General features: G+C 42.3%; 1 protein-coding gene across 3 annotated transcripts in view; it reads left to right on the top strand.

Annotated features, from left to right (window-relative positions):
- ACER3 (alkaline ceramidase 3) overlaps window positions 1–20,405 on the top strand; it is a 182,309-nt gene that overhangs the window by 17,449 nt on the left and 144,455 nt on the right. The window contains exon 1 of one of the 3 annotated variants that reach the window (XM_021062554.1): window positions 2,178–2,420. The exons of 1 other annotated variant lie outside the window; for it this stretch is intronic. In XM_021062554.1, coding sequence (XP_020918213.1) covers window positions 2,318–2,420 — 103 coding nt within the window. In that variant the 5' untranslated portion in view covers window positions 2,178–2,317. Of the gene's footprint in view, window positions 1–2,177; window positions 2,421–20,405 lie in introns of those variants that run through there. One more of the 3 variants, XM_021062555.1, reaches the window with a different exon arrangement.

A 20,405-nucleotide genomic window follows, 5' to 3' on the forward strand; every position in this document is an offset into this window, starting at 1 on the left:
CCCCTACCTGAGTCACCTGGCTGGGCTAGGGGTTCTTTCTACAGAAAGGGCTCCCACAATACCCTAATTTTTGCTATATTCTTAGTATTATCCCACTCTGTGGTTGTGGTCTCTATGATGTTTTTATTGCAATCTCATCAACAAATCACTTTTAGGATGTATTTCTACATACTCATTCTGAGTATACAAATATGTATATTCATTCATGTATAACTGATATACTTATGATTATTATCTACATTAAGAACATACATGAGACAAATTTTAGAGGACAAGATAAAAAATGAGTTAAAAGTTCATTAGAAAGAAGTTTTCCCACGCCTCAATATTATCTGTCTGAAGACTGCCCCCATAGAGCTTTCCTATTTACCTCTGTGTGTTCTCAGCACAGAGCCAAAGTCTGAGTACATAGCAGAAGCTCAATGCCTGCTGTTGAAAAAGAAGAATTTCAAATATCCTACTATTTCTATTAAAACACACTGCCTTGGAGTTCCTGTCATGGCGCAGTGGTTAATGAATCCGACTAGGAACCATGAGGTTGTGGGTTCCATCCCTGGCCTCTCTCAGAGGGTTGAGGATCCCGAGTTGCCCTGAGCTGTGGTGTGGGTCGCAGACGCGGCTCAGATCCCCGGTTGCTGTGGCTGTGGCATAGGCCGGTGGCTACAGCTCCAATTGGACCCCTGGCCTGGGAACCTCCTTATGCCGCTGGAAGCGTCCCTAGAAAAGGTAAGAAGACAAAAAAACAAAACAAACAAACAAACAAAAACCCCCGCACTGCCTTTATTCCTAGGTTTTGCACCATGCAAGGAGACATTCTGCATCTATCATCTGCTAGTCACTTTGTAGAGAGGCTGTGGGTGCCTTATCGTTCCTTTTTTTTTTTAACCTTTTGATTCCACCTTATCTGACATTTCTTCAGAAAACAGCAGTTGTGTTATCCTCACCTATACTCTTCATTTCAAACTGCATAGTCAGGCAGAGTCCTCGGTGTTAGGACGGTAAAGAATGAAGACCAAGCTTTCGGATCGGATGTATCTGACACTGGAGGATGTGAACAAAAGGCAAAGGAGCTCTTGGGGGTGAGTATGTAGAAATACATCCTAAAAGTGATTTGTTGATGAGATTGCAATAAAAACATCATAGAGACCACAACCACAGAGTGGGATAATACTAAGAATATAGCAAAAATTAGGGTATTGTGGGAGCCCTTTCTGTAGAAAGAACCCCTAGCCCAGCCAGGTGACTCTGGTAGGGGATGCAGCGTTTCCTGAAGCTGGATTCTAAAGGACCCGTGGAAATTAGCCAAGTTGTGACGAGAGGAAAGTGGTTCCAGCTGAATCGCTGGAGCAAAGTCAGAGGATGGGAGTGGACCCTGCACTTTCTGAGCTAGGAGAGTTTGGTGTAGCTCAACACAGGGGCAGGGCACGGTTGCATTTGCATTTACATCTCTGCAGCAGTTTTATTACCTATCAGGGTCTTGAGGCTGGTATTAGGGGAGGTTGTTGGTTGCCTGGAGAGTAAGGCCAATTATAGATTGTTCGAGCGTAGAAACTTCGGGGCTTGGAAGCGTAAATGGAAGCAGGCGAACTGCTTTAGAGCTCTGGTTGCACTGTTTTTTTAGGATCTCAAAGCCTCCTCTGAGCGGGTCCCCCCCACCGCGGTCCAGGGTTTGTTGCCCTTTCCCTTTGTTCCCAACTGACACTTACACCTTTATCAGAAATTTGGCGTTTATTTCCTGGGAGTTCCCGGCAGGGCTGTGAGTGTTCGGTTTCTGGGCTCCGTTTGAGGCCTGGGGCCAAAGGATACTGAGGTGCATCTGCGCACAGGTTTCATCAAGTCACGGCTCGATTGAAGGCTTCACTCCACCTCCGCCGGAATAAAATCACCCCCGCTTTCCCCCCCCCCCCCCCCGGCCCCAACACCCACACACGCGCACACTCGCTCTCTCCCTGAGATAACCCAGACAGAAAACAGCCTCCGGGATGTCAGGAACGCCTAACCCGGGGCCCACCCGCGTGTCTGGGCGGGGCCGGCGGCTCCCGTCGCACCCCTCCCCGGGGCAGAGGGGGCAGGGCAGCCCGGGGCCGGCGGGCTGGGCCCGGCGCCGGCCGCGGTGGGCGGGGTCTCCGGCCCGGCTGGGTCGCTGATGGCGCCGGGCCCCGCCCCTCGGGGGAGGGGGGCGGCCGGGCGCGCGGCGAGCGCGGGAGCAGGGCCTGAGCCGGCCTGGGAGCCCGCGGAGCCCGCGGAGCCGAGCGCAGCGAGAGAGCGAGCGCGCGAGCGGGCGAGCGCCTGGGCGGCTGCGGCGGCTCCTCGCGCGATGGCTCCGGCCGCGGACCGCCAGGGCTACTGGGGCCCCCCGACCTCCACGCTGGACTGGTGCGAGGAGAACTACGCGGTGACCTGGTACATCGCCGAGTTCTGTGAGTGCGGCCGCCGGCCTGAGGCGGGAGCGAGCGAGGGAGGGCGCCGGGCTGAGGGGAGGACGGCGCCGCGTGAGGAAGGGAGAGGGCGGACTCGGCCGCCGGAGGAGGCGCGGGGCCTGGCCGGCGGAGGCGGCGTGGGGAGCCCGGGGCCGGGAACGGGAAGGCGGCGGCCAGGGCAACCGGTGCGGCGGGCGAGGAGGGGAGGCCTTGAGTTCGAGAGGAAGGGGGAACAGACGTGAGGCGCGCCTGCCGGACCTCGGGGAGGCCCGAGGGGCGGCGTTGGGAATGGGGATCCCTCCCTGGGGGGCCGAGGGGGGCCTGCTGGGGGCAGCCGGGAAGAGCTTGGGACGGTGGGGGACTCTGCTTATTTGAATGCGGGCTCGGGACACCTGCTCCTTCTGCGGCTGCCACCCCTTCGTCCTCAGGGCACAGGCGAGGGGAACAGGTCCGAGCTCAGTCTTCCCCCACATGCGAGAAAACTCGGTCCTTCCCTCTGTTCGCGTGAGACCTCACGGGTCACCTCCAGGGAACGGTTCTCCCAGCCTCGGATCCCGACCCTCACCCCCAGTCCACTCCTAGCCAGGGTCTCTTCGGCACAGAGATCACCCCCTTGCTGAGGACAGTCATTCAGCTGTTACCGCCTTGCTCCAGAAGTGGAAGGCAGGGCACCTAGTCTGTACCTTCCGGCTCCCAAGAGCACAAGGGATAAGTCCCTGCTCCATTCTGCCTCCTCCGACCACCTGACTACGGTTAAGGTTCTTCTGAGGACATTACTTCCACTGATGACACCCTCTGAGGACTTGGGGAAGAACCCTCCTGCTGCCCCTGTGAGAGAGTGTGTGTGTTCAAGATGATTGTTCCTTCCAGGCTGGGAGAGCACCGGAAAAATCTGCTACTTGGTTTGCTGTTGTTTACTCTGGTCCACACACTATATGATCCCTCTTCAGGCACAGTACAGAGAATGTTTTTTGGCTCACGATGATTGCATCTTTTTAGTTGGCTCCACTTTCTCAGGCCATGAAGCAAAGCTCTTTTTAGCTAACCTTCCCATTGTTGGGTCCTTCTCCCAGACATGTGTTTGGTGTTGTGGAAAGAGGCACAAGGTTCATGCCAGCTGATTGTACTTTATTCTGTTCCCAGTAATTGACTAGGTGAAAATAAAAAAACAGAACTCTTGTAGTTTTTTAAGACTTTAAGTACCATTTCTTTTAAACCATGATTTATGCTGAGAGTTTTTCCTGAACTACTAGCTTAAATTAATAACTTTTGTAAGCAATGAGATCCTGCTGGATAGCACTGGGAACTCTATAGTCACTTGTGATGAGCATGATGGAGGATAATGTGAGAAAATGAATGTGTATTTATATGTGTGTGTGTGTGTGTGATTGGGTCACTTTGCTGTACAGTAGAAAATTGACAGAACACTGTAAACCAACTCTAATGGAAAAAATAAAAATCATTTAAAAATAATTTTTATTAGTAATGGATGAATGTGGGCAAGGGGATCATTTGTAGTGTAATTATTTGGCAGTTCAAATGTTGGCAAAGAAAGTGCTTTACCAATTTGTTGTTAGATCGTATTGGCAAGCCCGTACATGGTCCAGAGGAGGCGCATGAGGGACGGGACTTAAAATCATGCTTTCTGAACTAGAAATTTGTAATGTGGAAAAGTGAAACTCAGAGGTCTTCAAATATTGAATGGGCTGTGATATAGAGCAGTTAAACTTTCTATATTTCTCTAGAATGTGGAATCAGGGCCTGTGGGTGGAAACTACTGCAAAGGAAGAGATTTTGCTTCAACACAAGGAACATTTAAAACTAAAAATTTAATAATTGAATGGGTTGACTTGAGAGGTAGAAGGCTTTCTGTCACTGAAAGTGTTAAAACAGTTAAAACAGGGCATTGTTCAACCAACTCACACGAATATTTTAGGGGGAATTGTTTGGTAGAGAAAAGAGATTGGCTCTAGATGGCCTTTAGGTCCTTTTCAGCTTTATGGGTCTAAGTAATAATGACTTAGTGTAGAATCAACGGTTAGAATCAAAAGAGAAGACCGATGGTAAGTCATGTGAGTTATGAGAGAGCAAGATACCACTGTTCAGGCAGATAGCTTGAGAAATGGGAAATGGCTTTAGTTCTTAATGTCCTCAGAAGAGGAAACTGAGCAGATTGCAGAGGGTTTTGACCTAGGAATCAGGAGTTACCCAGAAGAGAATGAGTGCTGGCAGCCCTCTGCACAGGTACCTTGGGAGAAAATGATCTGGAGGAAGTTGACATCAAGTCTTCTTACCCAGCAAGTGGTAAGAGGATTATTTCATTTCTTTTTACTTTTTTTGACCGTGCCTGTGGTATGAGGAAGTTCCTCAGCCAGGGATCGAACCTGAGCCACAGCAGCAACTCAGGCCACTGCCGTGACAATGCCGGATCTTAACTTGCTGTGCCATAAGGGAACGCCTATCATATCTTTCCGTAAGAGATTTGGTCTTTTTTTTTTTTTTTTTTTTTTTTTTTTTTTTTTTTTTTTTGTTTTTTGTTGTATTTCTTGCGCTCCGCCATATGGAGTTCCAGCTAGGTTAATCGGAGCTGTAGCACGGCTACCAGAGCACAGCAACGTGGATCCGAGCTGGTCTGAATACACCACAGCTTACAGCAACGCAGATGTACCCACTGAGCAAGCAGGACGAACCGCACTCATGTTCCTAGCGGATTCGTTAACCACTGCGCCACGAAGGGAACTCCAGATTTGGTCTTTGATTTAATAATGATGTGTTTAAAACATTGTAATATTTACAGTAATGATAGAAATATTAAGGATAGTAATAATGGTGCTAATAGCTATAGCTAAGTGCTTAGTATGTACCACACTTTGTTAAGCACATTATATGTCTTGTCTTTTTTGATCTTTACTATAATTCCAAAAAGAAGGTTACTATTATCCATATTTCACCTATTAGGAAATTGAAATTCTAATGGAGTTCTCTTGTGGCTTAGTGGGTTAAGGATCTGGCATTGTCACTGCAGCAGCTCAGGTTGCTCCTGTGGCGTGGGTTCGATACCTAGCCTGGGAACATCCCCAAGCCACAGGCACGGCCAAAAAAAAAAAAAAGGTGTACGGATGGCATTCAAGTTGAGGTCTGACTCTGAAACTACTGTACCACATTTTTTCTATCACACATTCATTGTTTTGCCCCTACATGTAAGGGATGAGGACAAGCATGAAGTAGTATACTGATCACAAATGACAAATTGAATAGCTATTCAAGAGGTCCCAACCCGCCAGGAGTTTACCTTCCCAACACCTGGGAGCCAGCACAGATCACCCAGGGCGACCACAGCGCTGCAACCAGGGCACCAACTCTAATTACTCAGAATGCACATGAGGAGGTGGGATTAAGACGGTGGAATAGAAGGACTGGAGCTCAATTTCTCTCCTAAAAACAACAAAATTCACAACTAAAGCCTGAGCAGTCTTCATCCAAATGGACCGGAAACCTTAAAAAAGATATCCTACTCCTGAATAGCTATTCAAGAAGCCTGTCTTTGAGCCTTGGGGTGTGTGTATTTTGGGTAATCTAAAGACAACTTTGGGGAATTGCATGTTAAGATGGTAGCAGTTCTTAGTCACTGACAAACTTGAAACACTATCTTTTTAAAAAAATTTTATGGCTGCACCTGCAGCATATAGACATTCCTGGGCCAGGGATTGAATCTGAGTCACAGCTGTGAACTACATACACTGCAGCTGTGGCAACCTGCTGTGCCACAGCAAGAGCTCCTTGTTGTTTATCCTCCTAGATATACTAGTTTGCTAATCCCAAACTCCCAATCCTTCCTTCTTGTTGATCCATCCTAGATATACTAGTTTGGACCTTGTCATTTATCATCCTAGATAAACTAGTTTGCTAGTCTCAAACTCCCAATCCTTCCTTTCCCTGTCCTCCCTCCCTTGGGCAACCAGCAACCACAAGTCTGTTCTCTATGTCTGTATGTGAAACTTAACTTCTGTTTGGCTGTGTCTGCAGCATGCGGAAGTTCCAGGGATCGAATCTGAGCCACAGCAGTGAGGAAGCTAGATCTTTAACCCACTGAGCCACCAGGGAAACGCTGTCTTCTTAACATCACAGAATGAGTAAAAATTGCTTTTTTTTGTTTGAGCAGACTGACGGGACCAGGGGAAAGGTAGAGGGTTTCTCTCTAGCTGTGAAATACCACATTCCTTGATGTTCCAAGAAGTTAGAGGTATAGGCAGTCCTCACTTTTCATGGTTAGTTCGGGATGATGCAAATGCCACGTGAGATAAAACCTGGCAAAACAGCCTTATTCGTCAGTGAGAAAAGTTCTGAGTGTTCTGTGATCTTTAAACATTTTTATCCAACACTGTAAGTCCTCTTATTGTTAGTCATAATTATAGAGAATTTTAAAAAATAGTAAAACTGAATTTATTTAGTACACTGTAATTTAAAACATTAAAAACTTTGAGAATTAAAATGTTTTCTTTGTAGAAGAACTTACCTAGTTCTTGCCTTCTTCTTGTCATTAACTGATGATACAAAATGACTGTTTTTCTATGCTTTGGTGGATTGTCGACTCTTAAGCTTGAGTTAGGTTCCGACATTTCATTCTTCGCATTTTAAAATATTGTGACATATTTCTGAGCAATCCTTTAATGTAATTTTTTTTTTTTTTTTTTTGCTGGTGTCACTTCTGGTCCATCTTCATTCTTTTCTCACAACTACTTTCTTCATTGTGTCAATAAGTTTGCCTTCACTAAATTCCTGGCTGCATATTTAGGCAGCAAGGTCATCATTGTCATTTCACCTCTTTCTTCTATAACTCTGTTAATGTTTGATTGGGGTTTTACTTCCAACACTATTACTTTTTGTTTCTTTGCTGCACTTTAATCATTCTTGGTCTGTTCATTTTTGTGAAATGTCACATACATTCATTGCCAAGAGACAAGGAGGCAGCTCAGCTACATAGTTCGCAGTCTGTACATGAACTGAATAACAGATGTGCAGTGACTAATCACCAATAGACTTTGCTCTCATGCTTTATCTATAGTTAGAAATTTAGGCATATATATATATATTCTTATTTTTTTCCCCAAGAGAGAGGTTTTTTTGGAGCACTTTGAAGGTATTATTCTGTTATATCCTGGCTTTTAATGTTATTGATGAGATATCCACCAACTCCCTAGTTGTTTCCTTTGCAATTTATTTTTTCAAATCCACCAACAAACTTTGAAAAAAATGACTTAGTCACCAGTCGTAATGTGCTTCTATTATTTACGTAGTGATTTGTGGATTGAAGATCTAGTAGTGACGTTTGTACCGTTTTCACTTACTCACAATTGACGTACTGGGGTAACTAAAATTTGAAATGTGTTGGGAATCTGTTTTATTTAACAAAACTGTGGTCACTGAAATTTATGCATATTAGAACTTTGCAAAGTGAAGACTGCTTGTGTATTTCTTTTTTCTTTTTTCCTTTTTTTTTTTCTTTTTAGGGCCACACCTGCGGCATATGAAAGATCCAAGCTAGGAGTGGAGTCAGGGCTGCACCTGTCAACCTGTGCCACAGCAACTCAGGACCTGATCCAAGTCTGCAACCCACGCCACAGCTCATGCTAACACTGGGTTGTTAAACCACTGAGCGAGACCAGGGATTGAGCCTGCACCCTCATGGATACTACTCAAGTTGGTAACCTGCTGAGCCACAACGGGAACTTGTGTTTGGTGTTACTTTGTTTTTTTTTTTGTTTGTTTGTTTTTGTTTGTTTGTGACTGGCTTATTTCACTTAACATATGTCCTTGTGATTCATCCATGTTGTAGCATGTATTAGAATGTCTTTTTTTCTAGGAATTCCCGTTGTGGCTCTGTAGGTTAAGAACCCAGCTAGTATCCGTGAGGATGCAGGTTTGATCCCTGGTCTCTCTCAGTGTGTTAAGGATCGGTGTTGCTGAGAGCTGTGGTGTAGGTTGCAGATGCGGCTCAGATCTGGCATTGCTGTGATTGTGGTGTAGGCTGGCAACTGTAGCTCTAATTTGACCCCTAGCAGCATGTGCGGCCCTGAAAACAAAAGAAAAAAAAAAAAGGAGAATATCTTTCTTTCCAAAGGCTGAGTAATATTTCATTGCATATATACACCATATTTTGCTCATCCATTCATCCACTGATGGACACGTAGGGTGCTTCCACTTCCTGGCTATAGTGAATAGTGAGGCTGTGACATGGGTGTACGAATATCTCCTTGAGACTCAAAAGTGGAATCTCTAGATCCTATGGTGACATAGCAGCTCTTTTAACCTTTTCATTAGAAAGAAGAATTTTATTATTTACTTTCTTGGGCCTCATGAATTTATTATTTTTACATAATTGAAATTTATTATTACTTTTATATACATTAAATTATTATTGTACTTTATCTTCATCTCAGATATTCAAAGGCACGTGTAACTGTCCGTTAGAGAAGATCTAGTCACTGTTACCACACTGTATTGATCCATATGAGTAAATGAGATAAGGTAATGCATAGTTAATACGTTACCTTAATGTATTGATGTAATTCTAGTCAAAAGCAAAACAGCATAATATTTTCATTGCAGCCTTGTTCCAGATAAATGTGATTTTTGAGGTATTGAAAATAGGCAGTAGAAATAATAAAAGCTAACATTATAGGACACAATGTGGAAGCTCTATGTGTTAAGTTATAAGAACCCTTATTATAATCCTTAGAGCAACTCTTTTAAAGTTTAGAATGGTTAAGTAACTTGCCCTAGGTCACATACTATTAAGTGGCAGAGCTTAAGTGACCCAGGGCCACTTGATTCTAAAGCTATGCTGTTAGCTATCATGCTATCTTGCCTCCCTACATTTACTGCTTTTTCAGATCCCAGTGGGTTCAGGGACCTGAAATTGGTCACTGGTGATCTCACCTTCTCCTTTTACATATCAGGAGAAAGACCTGGAGAATTGAAGCAATTTGCCTAATTAATTGTGATATCTAGTCCAGAATCTACATTCAGTAGTTTCTCAGCATGGGAGCTGTGGAGGATGATGTCAAGTCTTGTTGTTGTCATATTGTTAATGAGTTACCAGATTATAAGACATCGGAACAAAAAGAGCTCCTAATGAACTATTTTTTTATGGTGAAGATACCTTACATCTATAGAATGCTTTGTAGTAGTGCTGCTCAGACTTTAACGTGCATGTGAATTACCTGGAGGTCTTGTTAAAAATGCATAACCCGGTAGTAGGTTTAGAATGTGCCTTAGAGTCTACAGTTCTCGTAAGTTGTCAGGTGATTCCAATGCTCTTGGTCTGGCGACTTAAGAGAGAAGCGCAATTTTACTGTTCGCAGAGCAGTAGTAATTCCTTATTCCCTATGGGCTGTAAATGTTATCCCTGTTTGCATGGGATGAGCCACGTTCCAAAGGGTGACTTGTTCAGGATCACAGTACTGGTATTAGAATCTAGGTTTCTGACTTGAAAATCAAATTAGGTGTTGATCATCCCCCCACTCCTTCACAGTAGTAACAGGCCGAAAACATTGCATATGAAGGAACATTTGAAAATGATTCTCTTTTACTGCATGTGATGGAAAGTTTGAAAATGATGAATGAGCAAATTTGTACATATATTTTCACTTTGTTTTTTGTTTTGTTTTTTTTTTTAGTTACTCAGTGAATTTTATTACACTTATAGTTGTACAACAATCATCACAACTGTATTTTCATTTTGGAAACAATTTTTTTTTCTCATTTATTACTAATACCTTCACCACACTCAAACCAAACTATCTTTTAAATTTAGGTCTATAGTTAGTAATTAGTTTAGTAATATAGTAGTCCTCACTTATCTATGGGAGATTTGTTCCAAGATCCCCAGGAGATGCCTGAAACTGCAGATAGTACCAAACCCTATATAGTTGACTTTTATACAACACCGATCCTCTATGCAGTCAGAAAATCCGTATACAGTGTCACAGTCAGCCCCCTATATCCCTGGTTCTGCATCTATGGATTCAACTAACCGAGGATTGGATAGTACTTCAGTATGTATTTACTTAAAAAGGTCCACAGAGGAGTTCCCATCGTGGCGCAGAGGAAACAAATCTGACTAGGAACCATGAGGTTGTGGGTTCGATCCCTGGCCTTGCTCAGTGGATTAAGGATCCAGCGTTGCTGTGGCTGTGGTGTAGGCCGGGGGCTACAGCTCTGATTGGACCCCTAGCCTGGGAACCCCCATATGCTGCAGGTATGGCCCTAAAAGGACAAAAGACAAAAAAATAAATAAATAGGTGCACATATAATTGGATCTGCACAGTTCAAGCCTGCTTTGTTCAAGGGTCAACTGAACATACTGTGCTTTTTTCCTGTACATAATACATGTATGATTATATTTAATTTATAAATTAAGCACAAGATTTAACAACAGCTCAAAATAGAACATTTATAATTATATGCTGTAGTAAAAGATATGTGAGGAGTTCCCGTCGTAAGCTCATTGGAAACAAATCCCACTAGGAACCAGCTGTGATCTGTGGTATAGGTTGAAGACGAGGCTCGGATGTGGGGTGGCTGTGGTGTAGGCCGGCGGCTACAGCTTTGATTCAGCCCCTAGCCTGGGAACCTCCATGTGCTGTGGGTGTGGCCCTAAAAAGTTAAAAAAAAAAAAAAGATATGTGAATGTGGTCTCTCTCAAAATATCTTTTTTTTTTGCTTTTTAGGGCTGCGCTTGCGGCACATGGTTCCCAGGCTAAGGGCTGAATCAAAGCTGTAGCCGCCGGCCTACAACACAGCAACAGATTTGAGCAGTATCTTCAACCTACGCCACAGCTCACGGCAATGCCAGATCCTTAACCTGAGTCAGGATGGGAACTCCTCCCAAGATATCTTATTGTATTGTACTCATCTTTACTGTGAGTTGATAAATCTCTACCTGATAAGAAGACATCGTGACCTAGTATTAGGCTAATATTACTTTCTGACGTTGTGGAGGAGATTCATTTGCTTTGAGTGATCCTGGATCATTGAGCCACGATGTTGTTGATGGTTGAATGTCAGGAGCAGATGATGGTGATGGTTTAGGATCCTGGGCAAGACAGAGCAGGACAGTGCAAGATTTTATCATGCTACTCAGAACAGTGCACAGTTAAAAAATTATGGATTGTGTATTTCTGGAATTTTCCATTTGGTATTTTTGGCCTGTAGTTGATAGTGAGTAACTGAAAGCTTGGGAAGTGAAACTGCAGATAAGGGGGAACTACTGTACTAGGCTAAGTACGTTTGAAGTCTAATCTCTCTCTCTCTTTTTTGGCTGTGTTAGTGGCATGTGGAAATTCCAAGGCCAGGGATCAAATCTTCACCACAGCAGTGACCCAAGCCACTGTGGTGACAACACCAGATCCTTAACCCGCTGTGCCACGAGAGAAATCCCTATTATTTGTAGACTTTAATGATGGCCATTCTGATCAGTGTGAGGTGATACTCATTGTAGTTTTAATTTGCATTTCTCTAATAATTAGTGATGTTGAGGATCTTTTCATGTGCCCATTGGCTGTCTTACATATATATATGTATGTATGTATGTATGTATCTTTTGGCGAAATGCCTATTTAGGTCTTTCTGGCTTTTTTTTTTTTGGTATTTTTATTTTTGTTTTTATTTCACTTTTTAGGGTCACAGCTTATGGAAGTTCCCAGCCTAGGGGTCAAACTGGAGCTGCAGCTGCCAGCCTACACCACAGCCACAGCATGCCAGATCCAAGCCCCATGGGATCCTCATGGATACTAGTCGGATTCTTTTCCACTGCGTCACAATAGGAACTCCCTTCTGGCTAATTTTTGATTGGGTTTTGGGGATTTTTTTTTGATATTGATCTGTAAGAGCTGTTTGCATATTTTGGGAATTTATTCTTTATCAGATGCGTTGTTTGCAGATATTTTCTCTCATTCCGAAAGTTGTCTTTTTGTTTTGTTTATGATTATAGCAAGCTGCTTTTAACTGTAAGTGGAAAGACTGGATGGAGTCAGAAAACAAAACATAACTCCAAAATTAGCACTTTAAAATCTTGATACCACCATAAAAACTGTTTTTATGACTTGACATTAACTCATGTATTCCTTCATACAAAATGATAAGGAGAGATTCTAGATATCTTGTGTTTATATCACTGTTTATATCACTTCTACTCAAGGATGAACTGGAAGGTCCTAGGCACTGCAATAAAGGCAAGGAAAAAAATGCGTAAGAATTCAAAAGGAAGAGGAGTGCCTGTCGTGGGGCAGCAGAAACGAATCCAACTAGGAACCATGAAGTTGCTAACACTATCTTGTGTTCCTACAGTGAAATATTACAGATTCTAGGCTATTTTACCTGCTGGGTAGCAACTACTGCTTCCCCCAACCCCATGTACACACACGCTTTTTTAAAGCAGACATCAGGGCAGTCTGGCTTTGTTGTCTGATATTCTCATGATCGTTTGATCACTGGGTTGTTTCAATTAGACTTTCCAATCAAATAGATATTCTTTGCTCTTTCGCTATGCTAGAAATGTCCAATTTAATCTTGACACTTGAAAAGAATTACGGCCTTGTTAAAGAAGACTTTTTGGTTAAGAGGAGCCATCGTTAGATAAACATTTAGCCCCCTCTGTGCCCTTCCTCATCCTGTCATCTTCCTTTTTCTTGAGAGATAACCACCAAATGTATTTAGTGTTATCATTTCCTAGCTTTTTGCCACTTCTGAATTTCTAAAAAATACAGTTTAGGTTTGCTTGTTTTATATTTTACGTGATTGGGATTTTACTATATACGTAGATTTTTTTCTTGCAGCTTCTTTTTTTCCACTCAAATTGTGGTCCTTAGTATCATACATGTTCTTGTGAATTCTATGGTGATAGGTTAGGTGGTTCATTTATTTTTACTATTGTTGGGAATTTCATTGTATGAATATATTCATGTATCCATTCTTCAGTCACTGGATGTTTTGTTGTTTACAGGTGTTTGCTGTTACATATAATGCTGTGAACATTCTGGTACATCTTATGGACACAAATGTAATAGTATCTGTATATATTTAGGAGTATAATTATTAGATTGTAGTCTATGCCTATATTCGACTTTTATTAGATCAGACTTTTTGGTCTTATGACACCTTTATACATTTAAAGTTATTGAGAACCTGGGAGAACTTTGTAAGTTAAGTCTGTTGGTATTATTAAAATTGAAAAAGATTGAATGCTTGTTAATCTATTTAAGATTTATGCCATATCTGCGACCTACGCCACAGCTCGTGGCAACACCAGATCCTTAACCCACTAAGCAAGACCAGGGTCGAACCCGAAACTTCATGGTTCCTAGTTGGATTCGTTTCTGCTGCCCCACGACAGGCACTCCTCTTCCTTTTGAATTCTTACGCATTTTTTTCCTTGCCTTTATTGCAGTGCCTAGGACCTTCCAGTTCATCCTTGAGTAGAAGTGATATAAACAGACATCTTTATGCAGAGGCACAAGTTTGATCCCTGACCCAGTGCAGTAGGTTAAAGGATCTGGCACTGCCTCTGTGGCCCAGATTCAATCCCTGACCCAGGAACTTCCACAGGATACAATTGCAGCCGTTAAGAAAAAACCAAAACAAAACAAGCAAAGGAGGAAGGTATTAAATATTTCATTATTAGCTATATGGTTTTTTGGAAACATCTAGGAACTATTTTTAATCAACTTTATTAAGATATAATCTACACACAATAAAATTCATAGTTTTAAGTATATAGGTCAATGACTTTTGAAATGCACAAACTTACTTAGCCAGCACCCTAATTAAGATGTAGAGAATTTTCATCTCCCAGAAAGTTGTCTTTCATCCCTTTTCAGTCAGTCTTTTCCATGCTGTTCCCTGACACAGAGAACCAATGATAGGGTTTTTGATCAGGATTAATTTTTCCTGTTTAGGAACTTTTTTTTTTTTTTTTGTCTTTTGTCTTTTTAGGGCTGCACCTGCGGCATATGGAGGTTCCCAGGCTAGGGGGTCGAATTGGAGCTGTAGCTGCTGGCCTACACCACAGCCACAGCAATGTGGGATCTGAGCTGCATCTGTGACCTACACCACAGCCCATGGCAATGCTGGATCCTTAACCCACTGAGCGAGGCTAGGGATCGAACCCATGTCTTCATGGATGCTAGTCGGGTTCGTTAACTGCTGAGCCATGACGGGAACTCCCCTAATTTCTAAATATTTGGAATTTGCAAGGTATCTTTCTGTTACTGATTTCTAGTTAATTTCATTGTGTTCAGAAAATACATTTTTAATTTAAATTCTTTTCAACTTTTTGACTTGTTTTGACTCTTCATATGTTTTACTTGGTGAATGTTCCATGTGGATTTGAAAAAGATGTGTATTCTTCTGTTTATATACGTAGTATTCTATAAATGTAGGTTAAATTGGTTGATAGTGTTGTTCAAGTCTTCTGTATATTTATTGATGTTTCTTTCTGCTTCAATTAGTAGAAGATTATTGGAATCATTATAATGATATATATTTTTTCTGTATCTCCTTCCTATTTTTGTAATTTTTGCTTTGTTTTTTGTTTATGGCCTTGCCTGTGGCATGTGGAAGTTCCCTGGACCTGGATTGAATCTGAGCCACAGCAGTGACAACAGTGCCGAATTCTTGATCAGTAGGCCACCAGGGAACTCCTATTCCTAAGCGGGCCTTTTTTTTTTTTTTTTTTTTGCTTTTTAGGACTGAACCCATGGCATATGGAAGTTTCCAGGTAGGGGTCAAATTGGAGCCAAGCTGCTGGCCTACACCACAGCCACAGCAACATGGGATCCAAGCTGTGTCTGGGACCTATACTACACCACAGCTCATGGCAATGCCAGATCCCAACCCACTGAATGAGGTCAGGGATCAAACCTACATCTTTATGGGTCCTAGTCGGGTTCATTACTGCTGAGCCAAGACGGGAACTCCTTAAGTGCTTTGATGATGCTTTTCTTTTTTGGGCCACACCTGCAGCATATGGAAGATCCCAGGCTAGGTGTCAAATTGGAGCTGCAGCTTACGGCCTATGCCACAGCCACAGCAATGCTGGATTGGAGCCCCATCTGTGATCTCCACCACAACTTGTGGCAGTGCCGGATCCTTAACCCACTGAATGAGCCAGGGATTGAACCCACATCCTCATGGATACTTCGTCGGGTTCTTAACCCACTGAGCCACAACAGGGACACCCGAAGCTACATTTTTAGGTATATACACTTTGGGATTGCCATATAATATTGAGGTCTTCCTGCTTTATCATTAGATCACCAGGGAACTCCCTCTCTTTCTTAATTAGTACAACCAGTGTTTGGAATTCCTGTCGTGACTCAGGGGTGAACGAATCCGACTAGGATCCATGAGGTTGCGGGTTCCATCCCTGGCCTTGCTTGCTCAGTGGGTTTAGGATCGGTGTCGCCGTGAGCTGTGGTGTAGGTTGCAGATGAGGCTCGGATCCCATGTTGCTGTGGCTCTGGCGTAGGCTGGCCGCTACAGCTCCGATTGGCCCCCTAGCCTGGGAACCTCCATGTGCCATGGGTGTGGCCCTAGAAAAGGCAAAAAGACAAAAATAATAAATAATTAGTGCATATAATTCATTTACATTTAATGTAATTATCACTGTGATTATGTTAATATCTTGCTGTTTATTTTATATTTTTTCTTCTCTCTCACTTTGTTTTTTGGCTTTTCTCCCCTCATACTTTTCCTGATTTCTTTTAAATTATTTTATGGTTGTGTGTGTGTGTTTAGTGTTTTATTTCATCCTGTTTACTAGTCTTTGTGTTACATCTCCTTTTTATTTCATTAGAAGTTGCTACGGAGTTTACAGTATATATCTTTAACTTATTATAGTTACCACTTTAGGGAGTACCTGTTGTGGCTCAGCGGGATAAAAACCCGATGTTGTTTCTGTGAGGATGCAGGTTTGATTCTTGGCCCCACTCACTGGATTAAGGATGGGTATTATCACAAGCTGCAGCATAGGTTGAAGACGCGACTTGGATCCAGTGTTGCTGTGGCTCTGGCATAGGCCCCAGCTGCAGATCCCATTTGGCCCCTAGCCTGGGAACTTCCATATGCTACAGGTACAGCTTTAACAATGTGTATATTGTGTACCACTTTAATGTATGTATAATGTAAGAACATTAAATTGTATACTTTAACTTGTAGTACACTTCTGTGATAAATTTTGTCAGCTTACATTTATGTGAAAATGTCTTTTTTTACCTTCCTGTCTGAAACATTTTTGCTGGCTGTAGAATTCCTTCCTTCCTTCCTTCCTTCTCTTTCTTTCTTTCTTTTTCTCTTTTTCTCTCCCTCTCTCTCTCTCTCCCTCTGTCTCTCTCCCTTTCTCTTTCTCTCTCTTTCTTCAGCTGTGCCTGTGGCATATGGAAGTTCCCAGGCTGGAGTCAGAGCTGCAGCTAGGGCCTGCGCCACAGTCGTAACAATGCTGGATCCAAGCTGCATCTGCCGCCTATACTGCAGCTTTCGGCAACGCCAGATCCTTAACCCACTGAGCAAGGCCAGGGGTTGAACCTACGTCCTCATGGGTACCAGTCAGTGGTTCATTACCGCTGAGCCACTACAGGAACTCTTTTCTCTTTATTATTGGATTTCAGCAGTTTATTACTATGTTCCTTAGTGGTTGTGTGGTGGTGTTGCTGGTGTGTCTGTGTGTGTGTTAATCTTGCTTAAAGTTTCTTGATCTTCTTAGATCTGTGGTTTAATTAAAAAATAAAATAGGAGTTCCCATCGTGGTGCAGTGGAAACGAATCCAACTAGGAACCATGAGGTTGCAGATTCCATCCCTGGCCTCGCTCAGTGGGTTAAGGATCTGGCATTGCTGTGAGCTGTGGTGTAGGCCAGCAGCTGCAGCTCTGATTCAACCCCTAGCCTGGGAACCTCCATATGCAGTGGGTGAGGCCCTAAAAAGTAATAAAATAAAATAAAATTTGGACTATTTTAAATCAGTACAGCTTTAATATTTTCCTACTTTGTTTTCTGCTACCTCTTTTTTCCTAGTACTCTAGTTATACATATGTTAAATATTCTGATATCGTCTTATCTTTTTTTTTTTTTTTTTTTTTTTTTTTGTCTTTTTAGGGCCATACTCATGGCATGTGGAGGTTCCCAGGCTAGGGGTCGAATCAGAGCTGTAGCCGCGGCCTGTGCCAGAGCCACAGCCATGTGGGATCTAAGCTGCATCTGTGACCTACACTACAGCTCTTGGCAATGCTGGATCCTTAACCCACTGAGTGAGGCTAGGGATCAAATCCGTAACCTCATGGTTCCTAGTCAGATTCGTTTCTAGTGTGCTATGATGGGAACTCCTTATCTGTTGTTACATTCTTTTTTTTCTTTGCCTGTTTCACTGTGTGCTTCAATTTGTATAGTTTCTATTTCCTTGAGTTTAAGTTCACTGATCCTCCTGTTAACACACATACAATAAAATTTTTTATTTCAGATACTGCATTTTTCAAGCTCTAGAAGTTTCATTTGATTTTTATTTATTTATTTTATTTTTAATTTTTTTTGTCTTTTTGCCTTTTCTAAGGCTGCTTCCCACAGCACATGGAGGTTCCCAGGCTAGGGGTCTAATCGGAGCTGTGGACGCCAGCCTACGCCAGAACCACAGCAACTCAGGATCCGAGCCACGTCTGTGACTTACACCACAGCTCATGGCAACGCGGGATCCTCAACCTACTGAGCAAGGCCAGGTATTGAACCCGCGTCCTCATGGATGCCAGTCAGGTTCATTAACCGCTGAGCCACCACAGGCACTCCTGCAGTCATATTCTTAACCCACTCCACCTCAGCAGGAACTCCACATGTTACATTTAGATTTCATGTCTGTTTGGTCTCATTCATTTTTTTGGGGGGGGGTGTTTGAGGGCATACAATAAATTTTTTTTACTCAGTGAATTTTATTATATTTACAGTTGTACAAGGATCATCACAACCCAGTTTTATAGCATTTCCATCCCAAACTCCCAGCCCCTGCCCTCCAACCTGTCTCCTTTGGAAACCATAAGTTTTTCAAAGTCTGTGAATCAGTATCTGTTCTGTAAAGAAGTTCAATGTATCCTTTTTTTTAGATTCCACATTTAAGTGATAGCATGTGATGTTTGTGTCTCACTGTCTAACTTCATTTTGCATGATAATTTCTAGATCCATCCATGGTGCTGCAAAAACCATTTATTTCATTCCTTTTAATGACTGAGTAATATTCCATTGTGCATATGTACCACATCTTTTTTTTTTTCTTTTTTAAGGCCGCACTTGTGGCATATGGAGGTTCCCAGGCTAGGGGTCGAATTGGAGCTACAGCTGCTGGCCTATACCATAGCCACAGCAACGCCAGATCCATAACCCACTGAGCGAGGCCAGGGATTGAACTCACAACCTCATGGTTACTAGTCAGATTTGTTTTTGCTGAGCCACAACAGAAACTCCAATGTACCACATCTTCTTTATCCACTCCTCTGTCAATGGATATTTAGGTTGTTTCCATATCTTGGCTGCTGTATATAGTGCTGCAGTGAACACTGGAGTACATGTATTTTTTCAAGACAGTTTTCTCTGGATAGATGCCTAGGAGTGGGATTGTATTTAGTCTTATTCTAACTGGACTATTTCCTAAATCTTTTTTGACCATTATCATCTTGACACTTTTAAAGATTTTTTACCTTTTACTTTGTGGAATGTCTGCTGTTTACGGACTTCTCCTCTCGCAAGGATTGGGTTAGTGTTAACTCTGGCAAAGAACAAACTCTTTCCTCAAATTAGATTAAAGTTCTAACCTGATCAAACTCAAAAGCAGAAATGTAGAATTTCAGGACAGAACCCAAATAGTTACTCCTTTAACTGAACACATAGACTGTGCATCTGAATGATCAATAGAACCCTTGAACTTTTTGTTTAAGTAAGAAATCCATTAGAGTTTTTTTTTTTGGTTTTTTTTTTTTTTTTTTTTTTTGGGTTTTTTTTTTTAAACAACCTTGTAGCCCATGGAGTTCCTGGGCAAGAGATCAGGTCAGAGCTGCACTTGTGATCTGTGCCTAAGTTGAGGCAGTGCTAGATCCCCCAACCTACTGGCCCAGGGATTGAACCTGTGTCCTGGCACTGCAGAGACACCACTGATCCTGTTGTGCCACAATGGAACTCCCAGAGTCATAGTTTTATTTTACCCTTTTTTTTTTCCAGCCACTTCTGCAGCAAATGGAAGTTCCTGGGTCAGGGATCGAATCTGAGCTGGAGTGGTGACCTACGCCACAGCTGTAGCGATGCTGGATGCTTAACGCACTGCATAAAGCTGGGGATTGAACCTGAGCCTCCCAGAGACAAGCCAGATCATTAACTCACTGTGCCACAGTGGGAACTCCTTAATTTGCTTTTAGGTATAAAGGGAGAAGGACATTCCTAAAGCTCTTATAACAAAGAAATATCTTAAACATTTGTCTTTTTAAAAACAAAGAAAACCCTGAGCAGATTAACACTTTAAATAGTATCAACAAGGCAACAGAATATCAGTTTTTATCTCTGGTTAATATGGTTGAGTTGGGGTCTACCATTTTATTTATTATTATTTTTACATTGGTTTTCCGTGTTCGTTTCTACTTTAAAAATATTTTGTTAATTTTTGAGAATTTAATTTTCCTGTTTGCTTTTCAACTGTATTATTTATTTAGTGGTCTCTTGAGGAATTACGTATACATCCTTAACTTTTTACAGCCCACTTCATGAAAAATATAGCAACATGCAGAATAAGATAGTGTTGGAGGTCCATATCCTGCTTAACTTGTTCTTTCTGCTATAGTTGTTACATGTATTACAGCAACATATGTTATGAAATTCAAGACAGTTACATGTTAGAAGTAGATAAGTTATAAATAAATTGAAAGAAAAAGGCAAAATAATTAACTTTTGCATTTGACCAGA

The sequence above is a fragment of the Sus scrofa genome, chromosome 9 (genome assembly GCF_000003025.6).
Source record: "Sus scrofa isolate TJ Tabasco breed Duroc chromosome 9, Sscrofa11.1, whole genome shotgun sequence".
In the NCBI taxonomy this organism is placed as follows: domain Eukaryota; kingdom Metazoa; phylum Chordata; class Mammalia; order Artiodactyla; family Suidae; genus Sus; species Sus scrofa.